Here is a 20,639-nt window from a genome sequence, read left to right as displayed (position 1 = left end):
AAATTACAAGCAACAGACCTTAAAGCGCGTCATATATAATCATGAATCAGCAGAATGCAATGCGGATGCCTATTAGAAGCTAAGAAATTCAGTATAAGCGACAACATATTGGCAATTGAAGTAAAAGCCAAGTTTGAAAAAGACAAGCACGAGCGAACAAACTTCTTGTTCTTTTTTTTAAGATCTGAAACTTTTATTTAGCGTACATTATTAAGGACATAATTGACACAGTTTATGAGAAAATTCTGAGAAAAAAGAGGAAAATTAAAAACATAAAACTACTATCTACAACTAGGCCAAGCACCTCTACATATAGCTATCAACCTTCACAAGTTGATAACTATGTTCCATGAAACTCGTCATGTCTTATCATTGTCAACCTTGCCGATTTCAACGTAGGTACACAATAGGTCTTATTTCATGGACAGACCTCTATCATATACAAGGTGCCGCTAGATCCAAAAAACGACAGAGAAGATGAAAACTACCACAAAAGTTATCTTTGCTAACCACCACCAATAAGCATGGTGTCGAGCCATTATTGCATAGCTCGCCGTCACATTAAGGTAGCAGCTCTGACTTCTTATAGATTGCAAATGACACCATTGTCAATAGATGGATGCTGGGCGCGATGCTAGATTCCTGCGACGATGTCTTTAAAAAGGTCACAATGTCAAATGTGCTATCATAGCCGGTCCATAAATAGGTAGGGTTCTCACATAAAGAAAACCAGTAATGTACAATAGGATAGGATGGATGCCTCTAAGTGTCACCGTCACTTGGCACTCACCATCGTGCGATCAAAATTGATATATTCAAAGATATTTAAGAAATAGAATTCCTACCAAGCATGTTGCTCAAACTCATTGTGTGACATATAAGGTCTTGTTAGCCATTCTCCGTCAAGCCTTAAAATATTGGCTTTGAGGGCTCCTCCTTTTATCTAGTTTATTTTGAAAGGAGCTGAAGAACTTTTGCACATATCTAAACATGCAGGAGCCATCGAAAATCACCACTAAAATGCTAACGGTCATTTTATTAGGGCATCCACAATGAAAGGTAAGAAAAGGGTAGTAAAACCTTACAACCGGTAAGATACATTGTGAAGAGTAGAAGAATAGCAAGTAATAATTGATATTGGAAGCAACGCTATTACCGATAAGATAAATTAAAGATTCTTTTTTTGATGTCCTTGTCTGACAACCGATGAGCGCAGGAGAAGGTTGGAGTTGGATTAGCCCAGTCAATGCACTGTTTCCAAAATAAATCTGCTGATAGAGCATTAATGAAACAAACAATGAAACAAACTCAACAATGTATGAGTTTCACCTTGATGTTTCCTAGGCTGGGCAAAGCATTTAATTACTGCAAAATGATTGGATGACATGGTGAAACGATTTATTCCTCAATGGGAATTTCATCCTGTTTCACCGTGTGGGAAACAACGCCAGTGGAGTTTCACCATGGTGAAACTACTTCCTTCTCTCTCCTCGTCGTTTCATGCAAAAAGTGCAGTTTGCTGACATGACGCTCTAATAAATGTGCATGACATCCTAGTGAAACCCCCATTGAGACTGGCCTTACTGATTTTTCAATCGCTGGACCCACCTTCTTACCTGATGTACATTGTGGAGTAGGAGGAATTACTACTACTGCTGTTTTTTGGGTCCACCTTTCTACCGCATATACTCCCTCCGTGTCAAAATAAGTGTCGTTTTCGCTTTCCGAGAAATAAATTTAATTAAATATATAGTAAAAAATATTATTATTTATAGTACATAATTAGTATCATTGGAAAGATCTTTAAGTCTAGTTTTTTAACAAATTTATTTAGAGATATAAATATTGCATATATTTTCTATAAATCGAGTCACACTTGTGGCACAAAAACCTAAAACAACACTCTTTTTGGGACGGAGGGAGTACGTGATATACATTGGTGATGCTCTTACCATGTATGCGGCTTTAGGTCTTGTTTGAATGTATATGTATTAACTTCAATCTATATGTGTTAGAGTGGATTGAAATGAAACTTAGTTTAATTTAACTCCAACCTACTTTACCACATATGAATTGAGATGTACATGCACATTCTAACGAAGCCTGTACCTTAAGCTGAAAATCCTTCCTTACAGTAAACTTTATAAGCTTCCGCTTTGTTTAGTTCACCTCAAAAACCAAAATATTTTTAAGATTTCCCGTCACATTAAATCTTGCGACACATGTATGGAGTATTAAATATAAATAAAAATAAAAACTAATTACACAGTTTACTTATAAATCACGAGATGAATCTTTTAAACCTAGTTACTCCATAATTAGATAATGTTTATCAAATAAAAACGAAAGTGCTACCGTTCCGAAAACCTTGGAACTAAAACAAGGCCTTCTTCAAAGTTCGATGTGTGATGTGAGTATGTGACTACCGAACCAATGTTTGCTTATGATCGAAGTTTCACACTTTTAACCCAAAGATGGATGGGTGAAGTTTTCAAATGGAAGATAACCAAAAAGAGGAGAGGAGTGGCGGAATGGGTACAAATTTTTCAAAGTGTGAAGTAATGAGGCTCGAGGGACTTTTTTTCCTTTCTAAAAAGGTAAAAGCTACTAAGGGACCCATCTGTAATTATGCTTTCCTTCGCGCGAGCAAAGAGGGGGAGGGCAAACAGGCACTGGACAGACCCAAATCCCCGTAGCTCCAAACATCCAGAAGCTTCTAGACCAAACCTTCAAACCCATCGCCTCGGGTTCCGGCCATGTCGCTCTCGTCGGCGCGCCAGCGTCGTGCCACGGCGGCGTCTCCACCGACCGACGATGGGTACGCTAAGGACGCCAAGGACAGGAGGCGGCGGCCCGGCGGCGACGGGGACGGTGAGGACGAGGGTATCAAGTGGTTCCTCCCGTTCCTGGCGCTCGGGCTCCTCCGCCACATGAGCGCGTCCTCCAACCTGATCCATGACTGCGACGAGGTTTTCAACTACTGGGAGCCCCTCCACTTCCTCCTCTACCGCTCCGGCTTTCAGACCTGGGAGTACAGGTAACCTCTCCGAGCTCACCCCATAAATGATAAACCCTACCTGTGTCAGCCATTCCGGCTGTTTGATACTCCTGTGCGTATTGGAAGGGGATGAGAGTTTAGACATGTGCTCTGATTTGGACTGGAGAGGGTTCCTCGGGGAGCTTGGAAGCAATCCTGATTGGTTTGAGCGGTTGTGAAGATCTACACTGTCATTATAAGTGTTTTGCTTTAGGTTGTGCGATTGGGTGGTTGCAGGTTACACACAGGATGGCTTGGCTTGGGAGTTGTAGATTTATTACTTGAATGATTTCAATGTTTAAGGGCTTGTTTGGAATCAATCCATGGTATTGGGAGGTATTGAGGTGGAAAATTAGTTCATGTCCCACTCCAATCCACATGGATCGGGAGTAATTCAGTGTAGACAAACAAACCCTAAGGCCTTGTTTGGCTGCACTCTAATCCATGCCTATCCACATGTATTGGAGTTTTCACCCCAATGCACACCTCAATCCTCAAATTCCTCATGTACTGGAGTGGATTGGGCTCGAAATTAAGCTAAGTTTCAACCCAATCCACTTCAACACACATGGATTAAGGTGGATACAACTACATCCAAACAAGTCCAAGGTGGGAAAAAAACACACTGTTTACGATTTTGAGGGATTGGTGAAGCAGTGGGAGTTTCTGCATTGTCTGTTGCTGGTGTATGACTGTTTTTTTTTTCCTTGGGGAAAGGGGGTGGGGGTTCTACCAGTGATGGTGGTGAGGTTTGGGGCTGGGCAAGTTTACAACGCGACCGTTCTGAAATTAAGGTAGGCTGTTAATATTTGTATCTATTTTGTTTACAATCAAGCAGTGGTGGAGCTACGATCCCCCCTCCCCCTGAGAATTGAATATTTTTAATGATGTCAATGGTTGATGCTTAGGAAGTAATGTAGATTTGCACACCAGAGATAACTTCAGTACTATTGTCACTAATTGTTTCAAAATAGGCTGCCTGGCCTGCCTAGGCTTCACTGTACTGCCTTGCTTCTGATTGCCACCTACCTATGCCATCGTTATTCGTTTAGAACAGTCAAAGAGTCACATTTGGTGCAATTGTACCATGATGACTTAAATTTGGATTGAGCTACCATAGATTATTTATTTAATCATGCCACTTATGCTAGTATATACTTTCATAGTTTTATATATAGTAATGATATTTCATTGTGGAAGGTCTTCTGTGTTTTATGTTCACATACTCTTACTCTGTATCCTGTTTGAGTATCTGCTGGAAACAGTGTATTATGATATTCAATAGCATTTCTGGAAGTAACGAGGCTCGTTTTAGTTCGCGCCAATATGGTGATTGTTATATTCGTGTCATTTGGATTGGAAGAGTGATATAGCTATATATAAGACAGCTGCATATCTTCTGTAACTGTTACTGAAACAGTTTTTCAAATTAATAAGTATTCTTTGTTTTTTCCTCCACATCTTAGGACTAAGCAGTTTATTCTATATATATGCTTAGCTACCTTATGTTGAATGTTGACATAGGTTTTTACTTCCAAATTAATTCAGCTTGCAAGTATTGTGTGATAGCATCTTGATTTGATGTTTTCTTCATAGCATCCTGGAAGACTCCATCAGCCTTTTAGGGAAACTAAACCCATTAAATAACATAATTTGTCTGCAATGATTTTTTTGTATATTATGTTCTTCATGGCATAAAAGGTTAGTAAATAGGACATCGACTTTAACTTGAGACTAAAAGGCTTTGTTGTTTGATTTTGACTTTCTGCAAAAATGTCTATTGCAGTTCTGATTTTGCTCTTCGGTCATATTTGTACCTTTTTTTTCACGCTCTTGTAGCTGGGCCTGCTTCACTGATCTTTGGTGAGAATAAGGTTCGTAGTCTCTTACTCCTTTGGTTTCTTCACATCCTTATATGGTGGCTATCTCTTTACCTATTTGTGCTTACTAATGATATCTCACCTATTCTGTTGTGAAGGTTCGTGTGTTCTACTCATTGAGAATCTTTCTTGGTCTCATTTCAACTATTACCGAAACTGTTCTGGTGGTTGCTCTTTCAAGAAGATATGGGAAGCGACTTGCTTGTTATGTTCTTGCAATGCTATGCTTATCCAGCGGTTGCTTCTTTGCCAGTACCAGTATGTATCTTTGTAAATTCAGTTTTCTGTTGTCGTTTGGAAATTATATTGCAGATGTGTGATTGCTCCAACTGTGTTCTACCTTAATCATATTTATACTCTGTTCCAGGTTTCTTGCCAAGTTCATTCTCCATGTATGCAGTAACACTTTCATCTGCACTCTTCCTTCTTGAGAAATATGCTGGTGCAGTCTCAGTTGCAGCTGCTGGAGTGATCCTTGGTTGGCCTTTCTCAATTTTGGTTTTCCTCCCTGTTACTGTTTATTCTCTAATTAGAGGATCTTTTAGAAGGGTTTTTCTATCTGGATTTTTTACTTCACTGTGCTTTCTTGTAAGTAAATCCCTCACATTTTCAGTTTTTACCATATTTATGAGTTCCACTGATCATTACAAGTTTGTGCTAGGTTCTTTCGTTTGTTGCTGATTACTACTGCTATGGTCGACTGACATTCTCGGTGTTTAATCTTCTGAAATATAACGTTCTTGGTGGTGGTGAAAGTCACTTGTATGGAACCGAGGGGCTTTCATTTTACTTCAGGAATGGATTCAATAATTTCAATTTTGCCTTCATCCTGGCTCTTCTTTTCTTGGTGGTTGTACCATTTGCAAGAAAGAAATATGCTCCTGATCTACTGATAGTTGTCTCTCCTGTCTATATCTGGTTGGCTTTCATGTCTTTGCAGGCACACAAAGAAGAAAGGTAAGAAGGAATTTCGCAATATGCACATATGATCAGTTGAACACACGAACATTGGAATAAAATATAGGAAAAAAGTCTTCTTTTGTCTTTTCTGCAGAACATCTTCCTGCATGAAGATTATATAGAGGCTAGAAATGTAATTTCTGTCTACCTATGAACCTAGCATATGGCTAATTTAATTTGATCTATCTGGAGCACTTGGCATTATCTCTGTCTCTGGTATCCCTTAGACTCCATTATTTCCCTGAGCTAACCAGTTTGATTTTTTAGATTAGACTTTAAACACAAAAATGAGGTGCCTTGTATTTTGTTTAAACCTACATTTTCTAAGTTGCTGATTTGTTCAGCTTACTTGTGTTGCTGTTGGCAAGTTCCACCAATAAATTGAATTCACAGCATTTCTAATAGGATAGCCTTGAAATCCACTTAAATTAGACTAAATTATAACCAAATCAGCCATGTATCCTTTGTACTATGTTGCAACCGTTTTGACTAGTTATTGCTACTGAATAATGCTAAGAGTAATGGCCAGGTTTTCTGTAGTCCTCACCATTGTATGAAAAATAGTATGTTGTAATAGGGTATGAAAAGAACAACTCACTTTTGAAGAATTTTTCCTTGTATACAGATGGAACATACTGAGGCTGACTGGCCTTATCTGTCCGTGCAGGTTTCTCTATCCAATTTACACATTGATATGTGTTGCTGCCGCAGCTGTTATTGATAGCTTACCTGATCTTTTCCATGACAAATATTCATCTGATCAGTCTATTTTTGAAAAGGTTAGCTTGGAGACTTGAATGACATTCACACCTTATTTATTAACTCAGAATGGTTGTAAAGTTGTTTCACAATTCTTGTGACAGATAGCGAAGGGTCTGCGTCCTTTGATCCTTGGTTTCATTTTGTGTGCTTCCCACAGCCGAACATTTTCCATGTTAAATGGATATGGTGCTCCCCTGCAGATCTATCAGCATCTAGAACATCATGATGACACTGGGCCCGGTAAAACTCTGCAACCTATACCTGCCATGGCAAATGGTTATGTTCTTGCTTAGTATGATATAGTATTACACCTGTCATGCTAGACATGCCAGAGACCTAGAGTATTGTCTTATGTCATTGATTCCATTTTTCTTGTTAACTTATATAAATGAAGATGCAAAATTGACTTAAACAGATATACCATCAGAAAGAATGATGCTTGAAGGAATTGTTGGTAGCTAAATTTGTGTAGCTGTCTGTTTACAGGGTCTATTCTCTGTGTTGGAAGTGAGTGGCATCGCTATCCATCATCGTTCTTCATACCCTCCTATATCAGTGAAGTTCGGTGGATAGATGATGGCTTCCGTGGATTGCTTCCATTTCCCTTCAATGAGACCCTGGGTGGAACAACTGCAGCTCCGTCATACTTCAATAACAAGAACAAGGCTGCTGAAGGGCAATATGTAGTTTCCTTTCTTACTGAACTTCAACAATGCAATCTTCTAATAGTACACTGAGTGCAACCTGTTGTTATTTTTTCGGTGCAGCTTAAAGACATCGGAGCATGTACCTTACTGGTGGAACTTGATCTAAGACGGCCTTATCCCTCACGCGGGAGTGACTTGTCAAAGTGGGAGGTAGATGAACCCACATAATTTGTATATAAATTCACAGGATCCTACTAATTCTGTTTTCACAGTCTGACAAATCTTTGCAAACTGCAGGCACTGGCCGCACTACAGTTCCTGGATAGAGAGCTTTCCCCTGCACTATACCGGTCCTTCTTCATACCATACCGATGGCAACAAAACAACGTGTTCGGCCTGTACAAGCTACTGAGGAGGTTGCATCCTGACCATGCGTGATCAAGAGGCGTGTGGGGTTTGCTTCAATGAGCTTAATCACGTGATTTATTTTACCAAACAGCTCATTAAATTTGACTGATATAGGTTTTCTGATCCGAATGGGTTTTCCTAGTGGGTAATGGTGAACCCGATTTTCTCCCACTGATCGTCCCACCATACAATACAGAACCAGATTACGAGCTGTATAACTGAATTAGCCCCTTGACGAGGACGAGAGTTGTGAACTGCTGATGTAGTGATGTTCGAGGAGAATCATGTTTGCGGGCGCTGGTCAGTTGTGTTCTGAAACTGCTGTTTTTGCCAGTTGTAACTTGTTTGGATTGTTTGTTAAATCAAGGCCCATGACAGACTGATGGATTAGCGATTAATTCATGGAACCAACATCATTGAGATTTATACTTTTTTATTATATTGATTGATTGATTGATTTTTTTTTTGCTACGGTAAAAATGCCTCAAGCCTAGGTCAGAGGTAAAGGTCGTTCCACAAATATGCTCTGAAGTGTAACCAAGACCTGGTGTCCTGGTGAATGGGCCAACGGGCACGACAGGGTCCAGGGACGGAAAGGGCACGGGCGCACGGTCCATCCTAGCAACCTTCCCCCTCGCTGTTTTCTTCAAAATCGTTGCCACTCAGGCCAGTATGGTGGGAGGTTTCATGTCCATAGTTTTCAGGACATGACATTAAGAATAAAACGGGTCTCCGTTTCATATACTAGTTTTAGCATTTAATCCTTGCACTATGTTGTGATCAAATGTGCCGTATTACTATGTAGCCATGTGATATTGTTGTGCTTTCATATATGTGCGTGTGTAGCTGAATATATGAGTTTTCACATGTAAAAAATTGACAGCACTCAAAGCATCTTCAAGAGACTAGTTAAATCGTTTTGTAAATGTAAATATGGCTGTAGATGGCTCTCCAAATTTGCTAGCTAGCTATCCCTGAAATTGTGGTCTCGCTAAGGATGGGGATGTACCCGCGGTTCTTAAATGAACTAATATATATATTTTTTTATATTTTTTTTCATTTATTTTATTTAATTACACTAGACCGCGGGTACACCGTGTGTGGCCTGCTGAACGTGCACGATGATGCCTGGGCTGCTGCTGAACCTGAGTTCCAGGCGTCGGCGAGGTCTATGCGATGATCCACAAGTCAGCGTACGGCCAGCTACGGGATCAGGATGCATCCGAAGACAAAGGATCCGGTGACGTGGTAAGTTTAAATTTGGAGTCTCAATTTTTAGAAAGTCGGTTGAAGTAGTGTATCTTTTTAAGGTGAGATTCATTTTGGAGAATAGCTAAATCACTAAATTTAAATATCCTTTTTGGCTAATTCTTGGAGATGCTCTCAGGCACTAGGCAACTGATCGGCTTCACACACACAAAAAAATGCAGCATTCACACATGCACTACGTATCCATATTCAGTTTCACACTGAAAAATTGCAGCATTCACACATGCAAAATGTAGCAGATAAGAACAGTTAACCACAGCAGCAGAATGTGTACAGGGCTTCATGTTGATAGCAAACAGCATTCCAGCAGAAAACAAAAGTAATTCTGGATCTGAAGGTAAATGACAGAAATTGTTAATGCTCTCAACAAATATGACACTAAAAATGTCTGGCAAGAACTGTTCTGTAAGTATGGCAGCAGTGTCATGCACAGAAGAAAAATTCTATACTAAAAAAGATTCAAAAGCACGAACAAGAGTACTACACTTGGATCTGGAACATTAACGAGACTTACCATGGATTCTGCAATGGTTTCCATGCGCAGGCAACAAACAATCTTGATATGCCCACAAATCATAAAGCAATGAAAAATAGGGAACTGGGCAACAGTCCATCATATTCTACACTTTAGAACATTCTTCCACACATGTCCTGTTAACTGTTATCCATGCCAATTTCCACCCTGCAGCTGTTTTTCTCTAATAACAATGTTGATTTGCTGATCGGTGAACAGAGAAGCACATATAAGCCAGTTGCTATAGGCTTATTACTGAATGCAAGATGTGCCACATGTTCAGATACAAAACACTATAGTAGCCTGTTCTGTTGCATCTACTTCTCTATGGTCGGTTTGTAGCTAACGGCACAAAGCAATTGAGAATCAGCAAAGTAGTATGATTCTCCAGTCTCACCTAACTTGCCCCAAAGATCCATGGTGAAGAAAGCTGCAAGAGCATAGTGGAGATACAAGTGCTTGACACCAAGAATGCTACGTTACTCGGGCTCGTTTGTGGTTTGGACTCACAGCATCTCTAATCCCTTTGCCTGTCACTGCATACGGTGCTGAGGCTACTGGAAGTGAAGGAGACTTATCAAGGTGTGCGCATCGTTCGTTCCCATTCCAGTACAAAATCAGCCGGTTCGTGCATGAGTGGGACCAGCTGTCACCTGCATAACAAGGTAATTATCTTATCTTGGAATAATCGGTCCAAGTGTCCAGTGCCAATGAAATATTCAGAAGAAACCGTCACCCATCTACTTGACCCCCCCCCCCCCCCCCCTCTTTTTTGGCCAAGCATCCGTCCAAGTATCCAACCCCACTGGAGGAAAATTTGTAGCTGCTGTCATAACTTGGACAGTGTCAAAACTATGACCAGTTTATCAGTTTATCGGAACTTAGCCCAGTTTCTTATAAAACAGAACATGGATATAAATATGAATGATTGAAAAGAGATCATGGAACCTCCATTCCCCTATAGGAGCTTATTTGGGAATCATGGGCACCTAAGAAATGTCAAATTTTCCTATGGCTAGCCGCTCATAATAGGTGTTGGACTGCTGATAGACTTGCCCACAGAGGGCTGCCTCATCCAAATCAGTGCCCTTTATGTGATCAAGAGCAGGAGACAATTCAACAAATTTTGACATACTGTGTCTTCTCTAGACAAGTTTGGTATTTACTCTTGCGCCTATCTGTCACCGGACCTCTCACCATGAGACGGGGATGAGGCATCCCGTGATTGGTGGCTTTGGATTAATACTTTAATTCCAGGACATTGAAAAAGTGGAGTAAACTCGTTGATCTCCTTGGGAGCATGGATGATTAAGCGACATAGAAATGAGTGTGTTTTTAATGGTGCTGCACCAAGTGTCCAAGTTGTTCTTAGAAGAATTTTTTAAGAAGGGGGCCTCTGGTGTTTGGCTGGTGCAAAAGGTTTGGCGCAGCTTGTGGCACCAATTGTAGTGGAGGTGGAGCCACAAGATTGCAGCATAGATTGAAAGTTATGTACATTAGATATCTACAATTATACAAAAAACACAATAATATTTTCAGATTTTACTGTACAATTTGCCTAGATAATTTCATCCACCCTACATTATCATGGTACCAAAGTTTTGGCTGCAGTTATTAAAAGCTTGCCCATATGCATTTCAGCCGTTTTGACTTAGTCACTGGAAGTGTGTGCCCAGCACTAGAACAGAAAGGCAACCTTGATAACATAAGCACATAATTAGGAAATTATTATTGCTAATTTCCTGCTGATCTGTGAACAATAAAGACCACAAGCATCCAGTGCTGATTCAAAGATGAATAAGGAATCAAGGATTATACTTGTATGACACAAAACTGACCTAGAGCAAGAGTTAATTGAAATGACCCTTCAGTAAATTTAGTAGTGACTTGGTTCAACAAGACAACCTGCTCAGCAGAACAAGATAAATATGTTAGTCTCATCAAATAGGTAACATATGATCAGAATTAATACCCTACATACGCATGAGAGCGTAACTTACTGCCAGGTTATATGTCTTTGCAATCTTCATTAACTTCAATGATAATCCACTTAGCACTCTGGTCCTCAATGCTAGATCTTCAAAATCTTGTCGAAAGTGGAAAGTAACACTATCAATGATAACAATACGCACCTGCGAAGTAGATAGCCAAATCTTTACTTTTGAACACTAGGTCAGTTGTTGTGCATTGCAAACAAAGAAAAAGAACTGGGAGAGCAAAAACTAGTGTACATTATATTGTCCTGACTGCAAAAGAAAGAGTAAAATATCTAGATAAAAAAGATTGACAACACAACAGAAATTAGTTGTATTAAAGTTAGACTTGAGAAGTCAACTGTTGAAGAAACTCACATCTTTATGCTCTCCGAGGAACTTTTCCAGGTAGTTTATGACTGCAATTTGTTCGGTGTAACTGCATATTCGGAAGTAATAGATGTCCGCCAGGAAATGCTCAGGCTGTAATTGTTTTTTGCCAGAAGAGGACTTCTCATGGCTGTGCGGAAAGTGCTCCAGTATGTCCCTGATACACCCTTCAGCAATCTGGTAGACACGTTCAACCATGAAACTTCCTTCTGTATCTATTATGATGAAGACCATTGCTATTAGGCTTTCTCAGTAAAGCACTAGATGACATGTATTCCTGTGTGAAGCTATTTACCGATATAAACTGCTTTCCCACCAAGGCCACCATATTCCACTGGGATTTGTACATTGATTGCTAGTTGAATCCTGAAGAAAAAGTACGTATTTAGTAGGGAGATCTGCTGTACTTGTATTGATTAGTAAGCACAACATACCCCAGTTGAGTTTTACCAACCCCTGGGACACCACCTGAATAAAATAAAAGTTGCGCATTAGGTCAGTTGCTTCAGATACATCAGCTGAGAGAACCAAAATTATGTAAACTACTTGATAGAGGGAAATTAAGGGCATTTTCTGATCTCTGAATGCGAGGAGCGAAGCATGATAAAACAAGAGACACACTAAGCTCTATGATTCTTCAGAATAGCACAAAAGTTTGAGAGATCATCACTAGTAAACATGAAGCAAACAAAGAACCACAGGTTACATATATCTAGCTAATTGATTAAAAAATTTCCGTATAGCTCCTATTTGACCCTTCGCTAGGAACAGTATTAGAAAGTAAACTAACCGATCTCAGTAACTTCTTTGCAGTGAATCCCGCCACCAAGTATGTCATTGAGGTCACCAGCACCAGTAGTGATGTGTTTCTGTGACTGCTCATCAGATAGCATATCCCAAGCATTCTGGGCCCCTGAAATGTAACAGCATCATTATACGGACTTCTGTTGTGGTCCATTTCTAGAACCTTCAGAACATCAAATAAAGCAGCAAAAGTCAGCAGCACAAGGGCGGGACACAGTTTAGGACACAGGTGTACACAATATCTCTTTCGCCAAAATTCGATATTAGTGGGTATGGATTATGATATAGATAATGTATATACCAAGGTTTTAAATCTCTGGCTAAGCCTCTTAGCTGTTGTCCTCCACAACAGCTAAGTGCAGCTATAGCCGGAGATAGCTGCAGTAAGCCATTTAGCTATTTTTGCAAAACAGAACCTTGGCATAACCTGATAACCATTACTAATTGATTCATAACCTTTACTACTTGAAAGCGTAGATCATATGCAAAGTCTAAAACTAAGCCACAATAAAACTAATTGACTAGTTCAACAAGCATAGATTTTAGAACTTTACCAAAGATGTCCACAACATACAAGCAAAAGACGAGAATGCAATGTCAGCCGAGAAGAAACTTGCCAGATTGCTCTGCCATGGTGATCGCCACTTGGAGTTAGTGGTGCTGAATCAGGGGCGGATCCAGTAAAGAGACATGGGTGCACACCAATACTTTTTGCAAAAACTTCGAAGTTAGGAGGCTTGTCGATCAAATACCTAAATAGTTTCGGTTAGGGTTTCGGTGCTCAGCTTGAAGGGAAGGAAGAGAAGCGGTGGGAGTACCTGGTGGTTGCTCGTCGCCGGCCAAGAGACCAACTAAAGCCTCAGCGCCTGCCTTAGGGCGGCGGCGGTGGCCCACCAGTCGTCGGAGAGCGAGAGGGGGCGAGAGAGGCAGACGTCCGAGTAGTTTTCGGAATCTGGATCCTATGGGCCTCTGTTAATTGGGCCGAAACGCAGGGTAGTCCACGGCCCACAGGGACCACCCTGTAGCTCCGCCACTGCGTCCACGGCTCCACGCGAAACGGCACAAGTACAAAATTTTGGAACTGCCCCAACGCCCCTGTCCTTCTCCTTCGCGCGCGCAAGCACGCAGGCACCGGATCCCGCACAGCCATGGGCCGGGCATCCGCTGATCCCTCCACCTCCGGCCACGGCACGCCTGTGCGCCGCCGGCGACACTTCTTCCGCCACCGTTCACCAACCCCTTCCTCCATCGACGAAACTTCCCAAGAACTCAGCCCTTCTTACGCCGCCGCTTCATTCTTGGAGCAACCGTCCGTCCTCCCCGTCCCCTACGGCTACGACGACGGGGACGGCATGGGCTCCTACGTCGCGGTCGCGCCTCTCCCCGTCTTCCGCGGCGACCCCGGCGAGTGCCCCGACGCCCACATCGCCCGCTTCGACCGCGTCCGCCGCGCCAACGGCGCCGCGACCCCGGCAGCCGCGGCCCGCATCTTCCCGGCGTCACTCGACGGCGACGCCGCGCTGTGGTACGACCTCAGGGTCTCCGGCGCCGACGACGACTCGCTGACCCCGCCGTGGGACGCCGTACGCGCCGCCTTCCTCGACTTCTTCCGCCCGCCGGGCGCCGCGGACCGCGCGCGCGCCGAGCTCGCGGCCCTGAGTCAAGGACCCGGCGAGGCCATCAACCGGTACCACCTCCGCCTGCAGGGGGTCCTCCGGCGGTGCTCGGGTGTCGGCGTCGACGTCTCCGATGCGCTGTCGAAGGCCGCCTTCGTCGACGGCCTCCTCGCCGAGTTCAGGGACTGTGTGGCGCCGCAGCATCCCAAGGCGCTGGACGACGCGGTGGCGCTGGCCCTGATCTGGGAGCGCGCCGAGGGCGTGCGCGAAGCGTGGCGCGTGGCGAAGGCGGCCTGCGCCCCCGCCCCCGCTCCCGCTACACCCGCCGTGGTAAGGTGCTCGTTCTGCGGCGCGGACGGTCACGAGGAGGCGCTATGCGAGGCGTGGATGAGCGGCGGCGGCGGCGGGAGGGGAGGCGCCGTCGTGGTGGCGAAGGAGGAAGGAGGCGCGAGCGAGCCGCTGGTGCGGCTCGGGAGCGCGGTGAGCACGCGATCGTGCCAGTGCAGGAGGCACCAGTGCGGGAAGAAGGCAGTGGCGCCGAGCGAGGTCGCCGGAGATGGCGACGCGAGCGCTGTGGCTGCGGAGAAGTCATTCAACCAACTGGCTGGCCTTGAAGATCTCCTTGCCTTGTGAATTTGATGCGTTCTTTACGCAGTTAATTTTTCTCTTTGAAAGACTTCTACGCCATTAACTGATCATATGAATTACTCCGTACTTAGTAACAGAGTAATTCATAACCATTATGTACTGTTAGCATTGCGATTCTAATTGAATAAAAACTCATGTGTTTTATTAATAAATTTTTTATGTAAACCATTACGTTTGTTCTAAGCTGAGTTATGAAATTATGTATTGTTTATTGCCTCTTATTTATAAATGTGAATATAGAAAATGTATCATGTATGTGTTGCTAGAAATTCTTTTTTTTTTTGGCCATACAGTGGTGGGTTTCAGAGAACCAATCGGGTTTAAATTGGTGTTCGGAGTGGTTTCGTGTAATGTTCGGAGTGGTTTCGGGTTGAGTTTGCATTTCCGGTTCGAGTTGCCATTCCTACTTGTATGTCGTATAATTCTCACTTGAAAAGAATCATAAGACTTGACTTTTCTAGATATATTATTTTTATTATATTTAAGTGTATAGAAAAAATTATGAATCTAACAAATTAAAACAAATTTATATAAAAATGAAAAAATATATGGGATTAAGTGGCATATGAATTATGTATATGTATGTTGTTACTCGTACATCGTATCATTCTCACTTGGTGAATCAGGTTGTTGATATGGCCTGTGACTTTTCAGCCAAGCGGGATTCTAATTTAAATCAATACTGATTAGAATCATGGAATCAAACCTGTTAGTTAAGATCGTAAAGCCGTATAAACACACTGCAAAATTACAGATTTTAACAGCTATGTTGAGAAGCGGCGGAAGCCCGTTGAGAATTTCAACATAAATTGCCATTTGGGATTTTTCCTTCGTAGATGAGGACAGGTAACTCGGCGTTGCAATCATTTATTCCTGGGATAACACTACGGTGGTTGGTACAAACATGTTTGGATCCTTGATACTAGTGTGCAATTGCGGGGGAAAACCGTTAGTTTGACACAGCCTAGGGACCAAAGAAAAAACTTTGGAATGCCTGCGTGCAAGGAATTCAGGATACCACTTGTTCGGTCATTCCCCATTCCATGGAGGTTGGACGGGACTATTTTGACTTGCTAGGGATTTAAACCCCCTCAATCCCCTCCAACCCCCTTGGATTGATTTGCATCCGAACAAGGCCTAGTAACTGTGATGATTCACATGTAAGGCATCAAAATACCAATTAGTCTAACAGCATTAACATAAGTTACGTTGATGGCTGATTGCCGAATAGTCATTCTCAATGGTTCCATCATGCCGAATGAAACAAGAGAACCGAATGTTGGCTATAAAAGGGCCTGATCTAACCAGTTCCCTTCCAGCAGGTTTGCAAAAGGGTACAAAGAGAATGTTTGTAAGGATGTAAGCAAATGCATCATGATGCACTGGACCGCGGAAGCCTTCATCTTATGGCGATGCCTTCCCGTGAACAAATCCAGTTCAGCTTACGCAGAGTCAGTTAGGTCCCACTCGATTTACACGTGGCTTCACCGGAGTCTTAGAAGGGCTCACCCTGAACATTCCACAGTGCCATCAGCATTAGCAAATACCAAATGTTCAATTTTTTAGTCTAGATAACCCATAAATAAATAAACAGAAATAGAAGAGGTGGGTGGTGGGAGGTCATGCCTGACAGGCAGAGTTCCCAAAATCATCCCGCTGCAATTCAGAGCCATGATGGCACCCTCAGCCTGTGATTGAGAGCTCAATAGTTACAATCAAAATCTCCATCTTAAGGGGATACTCAATATGAAAGGAACAAAATATAACACATGCATGTATGAGCGCAATCATGTTGCAGGTCATATACAATTAGAGAAAAAGCAAGAAGCACTGTAAAAAGAATCTCAATTGTTTTTACAAACTTATCAACTTATTGTCACTAATCATTGAAGTGAATGTATCACAAGAACCTTTCACTCATATGCTATTAAGAAATTACCAAACATGCACAAGTTGATTGTATCAAACATAGCTCCTGCACAAGCGCAATATGCAGCATGCTCAATTTAGGATAGCATCATAGCAAGAGCTTACTAGTGACATGAGTGGCACCGTATTCTGATGCTAAAAATGTTATGCAAAATAGACTAATTAAACTAGTTCGTTATGATCGAGGATTTAACCAGCAAACATCACTTGCTAGTAAATTAAATGTAGGTAGGCATTATAACGTTCTTTAACAATAAAAATAGAAGCTAACCAGTGCAGAAAATAAAAACGTTTTGTTCTTACATGGACAAACTCAACAAAAGCAATCCTTGTGGAATGTACATTATCCCCTAGAAGTCTCAACCGAGAGACCTGCAGAGGAAATATATTTTGCAGGAAAATTATATAACATATCACAGATATTATTATTCTTAAGAAACAGTATATTTGATGGTGGATTTGGCAAACCACATAGTCCAATGCTCACCTCACCACAAAGTTCTTCAAAGAATTTCTTTACATCTAATTGAGTAACCTACACGATGAAGAGGCAAATGAGATCACCGAGCATCTAATTTGATAGTGTTAGCTTCAGAAACTTGCACCCCAAAGATCTAGGACCATAAAATATGAAGCATCAATGAAAAAACTAATAAGTGAAAAGCACTAAGCTTTATGGCATAGAAAAGAAATGGTACCATCTTATCTATGTTTGTACAATAGACAGTTCGCATGACCATTTCCTTCTCATCTTCCGTCTACAGGACAAACCCAACACCACCAGTATTAGCATACTGTGGAATAGTAGAATACTTAATGGTATGAGGGCATGAAACAAGTGCAAGACAGCTCACCCTGGGAAGAAACTTTGGATTAACAGGTAAGATAGCTGTCTTTGAAGGCAAAACTCTAACAGGGTAGAAACCAAAAATTGTGCCTCCAAGGTTAAGTGCAGTTCTCGCGCCCTCTACATAGCAAACAGAACTCTTCATCAAAAGAAGTTTGATTACAGAAAAAAAAAAGGCATCTGAGTAGTAGGTCAATATGTAATACCTTCATCAGAGAACTCAATAAATGCAAACCTAAGAACTGAGTGGGGATCACCACAAATTCTGCAATCAACAACCTAAGGGAGAAAGTTTGTTAGGATTTAGGGAAAAAAACATTCTTGATCATGTTGACAGAATAAAACAGTAAACATGATCACTTAATAGACTGCTTTATAACTTCAGTTGATCAGCACAAGCAATAAAGCGGTGAAATATCGCATGAGCAGTACAAGTAAAAATCAGTCTTTTTCAGATGAAATAACTTACTTGCCCACAGGTAGCAAAGATATCAGCAAGTCTCTCCTCTGTCACCTAACAGATGGTCAACATCATTAGATCTTATAACAACTCAAGAGTATTTAGTATATAGTAATGGTGCTGAGGCAACCATCAACTACTCACAGTATGGTCAAGTTCAGAGACATAAACAGTTCGCCTAATGCTGTCCTCTCTCTCTGCACGCCTCACCCTATCATTTGTCCTCCTCCTTCCTTGGTTGATGTATCCATTCCCCCTCTGAAGATGAAAAAAACACTTGCATCATACTTTTCAACGGGGTCATCTCGTCCAATATTAGCACTTGCAAACATCTGATCATCTAATACCGTCCAAGGCAATTAAATAACCAAACAAAGAAGCAATCCTGGGGAAAGTATAACATAGTTGAAAAACTAAATACCACATTGATCAAAGACTGGAAAAGTTTAGTGCCATAACATTTTGTCTAAAGGTTCAGTATGGGTATTGAATGACATAATTGCAGGACAGTGAATGGGTCAATGAGGTACTCCCATGACCATGACAAATATAGTATGGAAAAATGTTTATGGTTCTATAGTTAAAAATATATCGGTTCCTTCCAAATGCCCACACCTGCGTACGATTGCTACTATTGAGTGCAAACGGACCTTGTAGGATAAAATTCTGATAAAGCAAACATCTGCGGAAATAGAGAAAACATTCCCAAAAACAGGTGATTTCAACTAAAAATTAAATCAGTAAGATTTGACACCACCACAATATTAATCAAATCAAATGAATCGGCACCAGATTAAAAATACAATCACTGTCCTATCAAGCACACATAAAAACACAGATCAACCTAAAAGAACAGGATTGCTTAGATAGTGCATCATCAGTCCCACTAACGGAGTGGCACCTCGTCGAGATCAAACCTTTACATCAAAAGAAGGAGCGCAAACCTTTCCCCAACGAGTAACGCCAACCACCGCACTACGGAAACGATCAACCGGTAACGCAATTCAACACAAAGAGAAGAAGAAAGGAAAAAACCCAAACTTTACCAAACAACTGGCGAGAAAAGCAATCGAATCCTACACACAAACCCAGCCACAGCGCCGATCCAAACGCCCCGCTCTCCGATGAAGAACCAAGTGTAGACCAAAATCAGGGTCAGGAATTATACCCTGCGGTGCTGGTTCCCAAACCCGACGTAAAAGGCAGCGTCGGTGGCCCCATTCCCGCCTCCGATGGAGCGGTAATCGAACACCGGCGCATCCGCCGACAGCGCCTTCTTGGGCGGCGACGCGGCCGCGGAGGGGACGAACTCCTTGGCGGCCGGGTTGAGCTTGGACAGCAGGTCCACCAGCTTCTGCACGCCCGCCTGGTACTCCACCTCCTTCGCCGCCGCAGATGCCGATCCCTCCGCCACCGCCGCCATACCTAGGACTGAGACGAGGCGGATCGATCGAGCCAGACGCCGGCGGCCGCCTGCCGATCTCGGTCAAACCCGGCCGCGGCCGGTTAGGTGGGGTGGGGGTGGGGTAGAAAGTGCCGGACGGATTCTACTGGCGCGAGGCCATCCAGCGGAACGGCTCTGCACACCGGAGCTGAGGACGGTGGTGGGTGGGTGGCTGACGTGGTGCGACGCGCGCCTGTGCGCTCGCTCGCCAACGGCGTCGATGGGGGGGGGCTGCTGGAGCGAGCCGCGGGTGGGTTCTACTGCTTGCCTCAAGGGGTTGTGGCCATTTCCGGGGTGGGAAATGTATGCGAGAGTATCGCGAGGAAGCGAAACGGAAACTGGAGAGTGGAGAGGGGGAGGAGGAGAAATAGCCGGCGTGCGGGTTGGGCTCGCCCGATCGGGTTCCGCGTGGGCATGGTCTAATGGTCTCTGCACTGCACTGCACTGCACGGGGAGGCGTGAAGCACGTGCGTAGCAGCACGGGCATCCGGAACCATTGCTTGACGGTAAACGACACTTCTGATCAGGCGTCTGCTCTTGTGCATCTCTCTATCCATACTCGGGCCTTGTTTAGTTCCGAAAAGATTTCGGATTTTGATACTGTAGCACTTTCGTTTATTTATGTCAAATATTATCCAATCATAGAATAACTAGGCTCAAAAGATTCATCTCGCGATTTAAAGACAAACTGTGTAATTAGTTTTTGTTTACATCTATATCTAATGCTTTATGCATATGTTCTAAGATTCGATGTGACGGGGAATCTTGAAAAGTTTTTAGATTTCGGGGTGAACTAAACAAGGCCTCGTATGTACGGCCTTGTTGTTCCAAAATTTACAGGAAAATAGATATTATAGCACTTTTGTTAGTATTTGATACTAAATATTATTTAATTATAAATTAACTATAGCCTCAAAAATTCATCCCACAAATTAAAGATAAACTGTATAATTAATTTTCTATTTTATCTATGTTTAATATTTTATACATGTGTCTTAAAGTTCAATGTGATAAGAAATCTAAAAAATTTTAGATTTTTTTAGAACTAAAC

General features: G+C 42.4%; 3 protein-coding genes across 4 annotated transcripts; 1 reads left to right on the top strand and 2 right to left on the bottom strand.

Moving 5' to 3' along the window:
• On the top strand, positions 2,630-8,122 carry LOC8081425 (dol-P-Man:Man(6)GlcNAc(2)-PP-Dol alpha-1,2-mannosyltransferase). The gene is made up of 10 exons (XM_002457107.2): positions 2,630-3,037; positions 4,824-4,911; positions 5,016-5,175; positions 5,285-5,505; positions 5,579-5,874; positions 6,545-6,656; positions 6,741-6,879; positions 7,126-7,322; positions 7,407-7,496; positions 7,584-8,122. Exons 1-10 carry the CDS (start codon positions 2,757-2,759, stop codon positions 7,722-7,724), a joined length of 1,725 nt encoding a protein of 574 aa, XP_002457152.1. The 5' UTR covers positions 2,630-2,756; the 3' UTR covers positions 7,725-8,122.
• Positions 9,337-13,612, bottom strand: LOC110434196 (DNA repair protein RAD51 homolog 3). 2 transcript variants are annotated; one of them, XM_021457995.1, is made up of 9 exons: positions 13,463-13,612; positions 13,262-13,396; positions 12,631-12,753; positions 12,275-12,308; positions 12,136-12,206; positions 11,829-12,055; positions 11,478-11,609; positions 11,316-11,382; positions 9,337-10,130 (listed from the first exon to the last, which is right to left on the bottom strand). In XM_021457995.1, the coding sequence occupies exons 2-9, from the start codon at positions 13,275-13,277 to the stop codon at positions 9,952-9,954; spliced, it is 849 nt and encodes a 282-aa protein (XP_021313670.1). In that variant the 5' UTR covers positions 13,278-13,396; positions 13,463-13,612; the 3' UTR covers positions 9,337-9,951. The 2 variants fall into 2 exon arrangements, with proteins under 2 accessions (XP_021313670.1, XP_021313671.1); XM_021457996.1 differs by lacking the exon at positions 13,262-13,396 and having other exon boundaries at positions 13,463-13,587.
• On the bottom strand, positions 16,070-19,968 carry LOC8079530 (polyadenylate-binding protein-interacting protein 9). The gene is made up of 10 exons (XM_002454918.2): positions 19,313-19,968; positions 18,289-18,402; positions 18,154-18,198; positions 17,891-17,963; positions 17,692-17,804; positions 17,536-17,595; positions 17,325-17,372; positions 17,141-17,209; positions 16,535-16,596; positions 16,070-16,418 (listed from the first exon to the last, which is right to left on the bottom strand). The coding sequence occupies exons 1-10, from the start codon at positions 19,565-19,567 to the stop codon at positions 16,361-16,363; spliced, it is 897 nt and encodes a 298-aa protein (XP_002454963.1). The 5' UTR covers positions 19,568-19,968; the 3' UTR covers positions 16,070-16,360.

Source organism: Sorghum bicolor, chromosome 3 (assembly GCF_000003195.3).
Source record: "Sorghum bicolor cultivar BTx623 chromosome 3, Sorghum_bicolor_NCBIv3, whole genome shotgun sequence".
In the NCBI taxonomy this organism is placed as follows: domain Eukaryota; kingdom Viridiplantae; phylum Streptophyta; class Magnoliopsida; order Poales; family Poaceae; genus Sorghum; species Sorghum bicolor.
The sequence above is the reverse complement of the archived record's forward strand: the minus strand, read 5'-3'. Positions and strand labels throughout refer to the sequence as shown.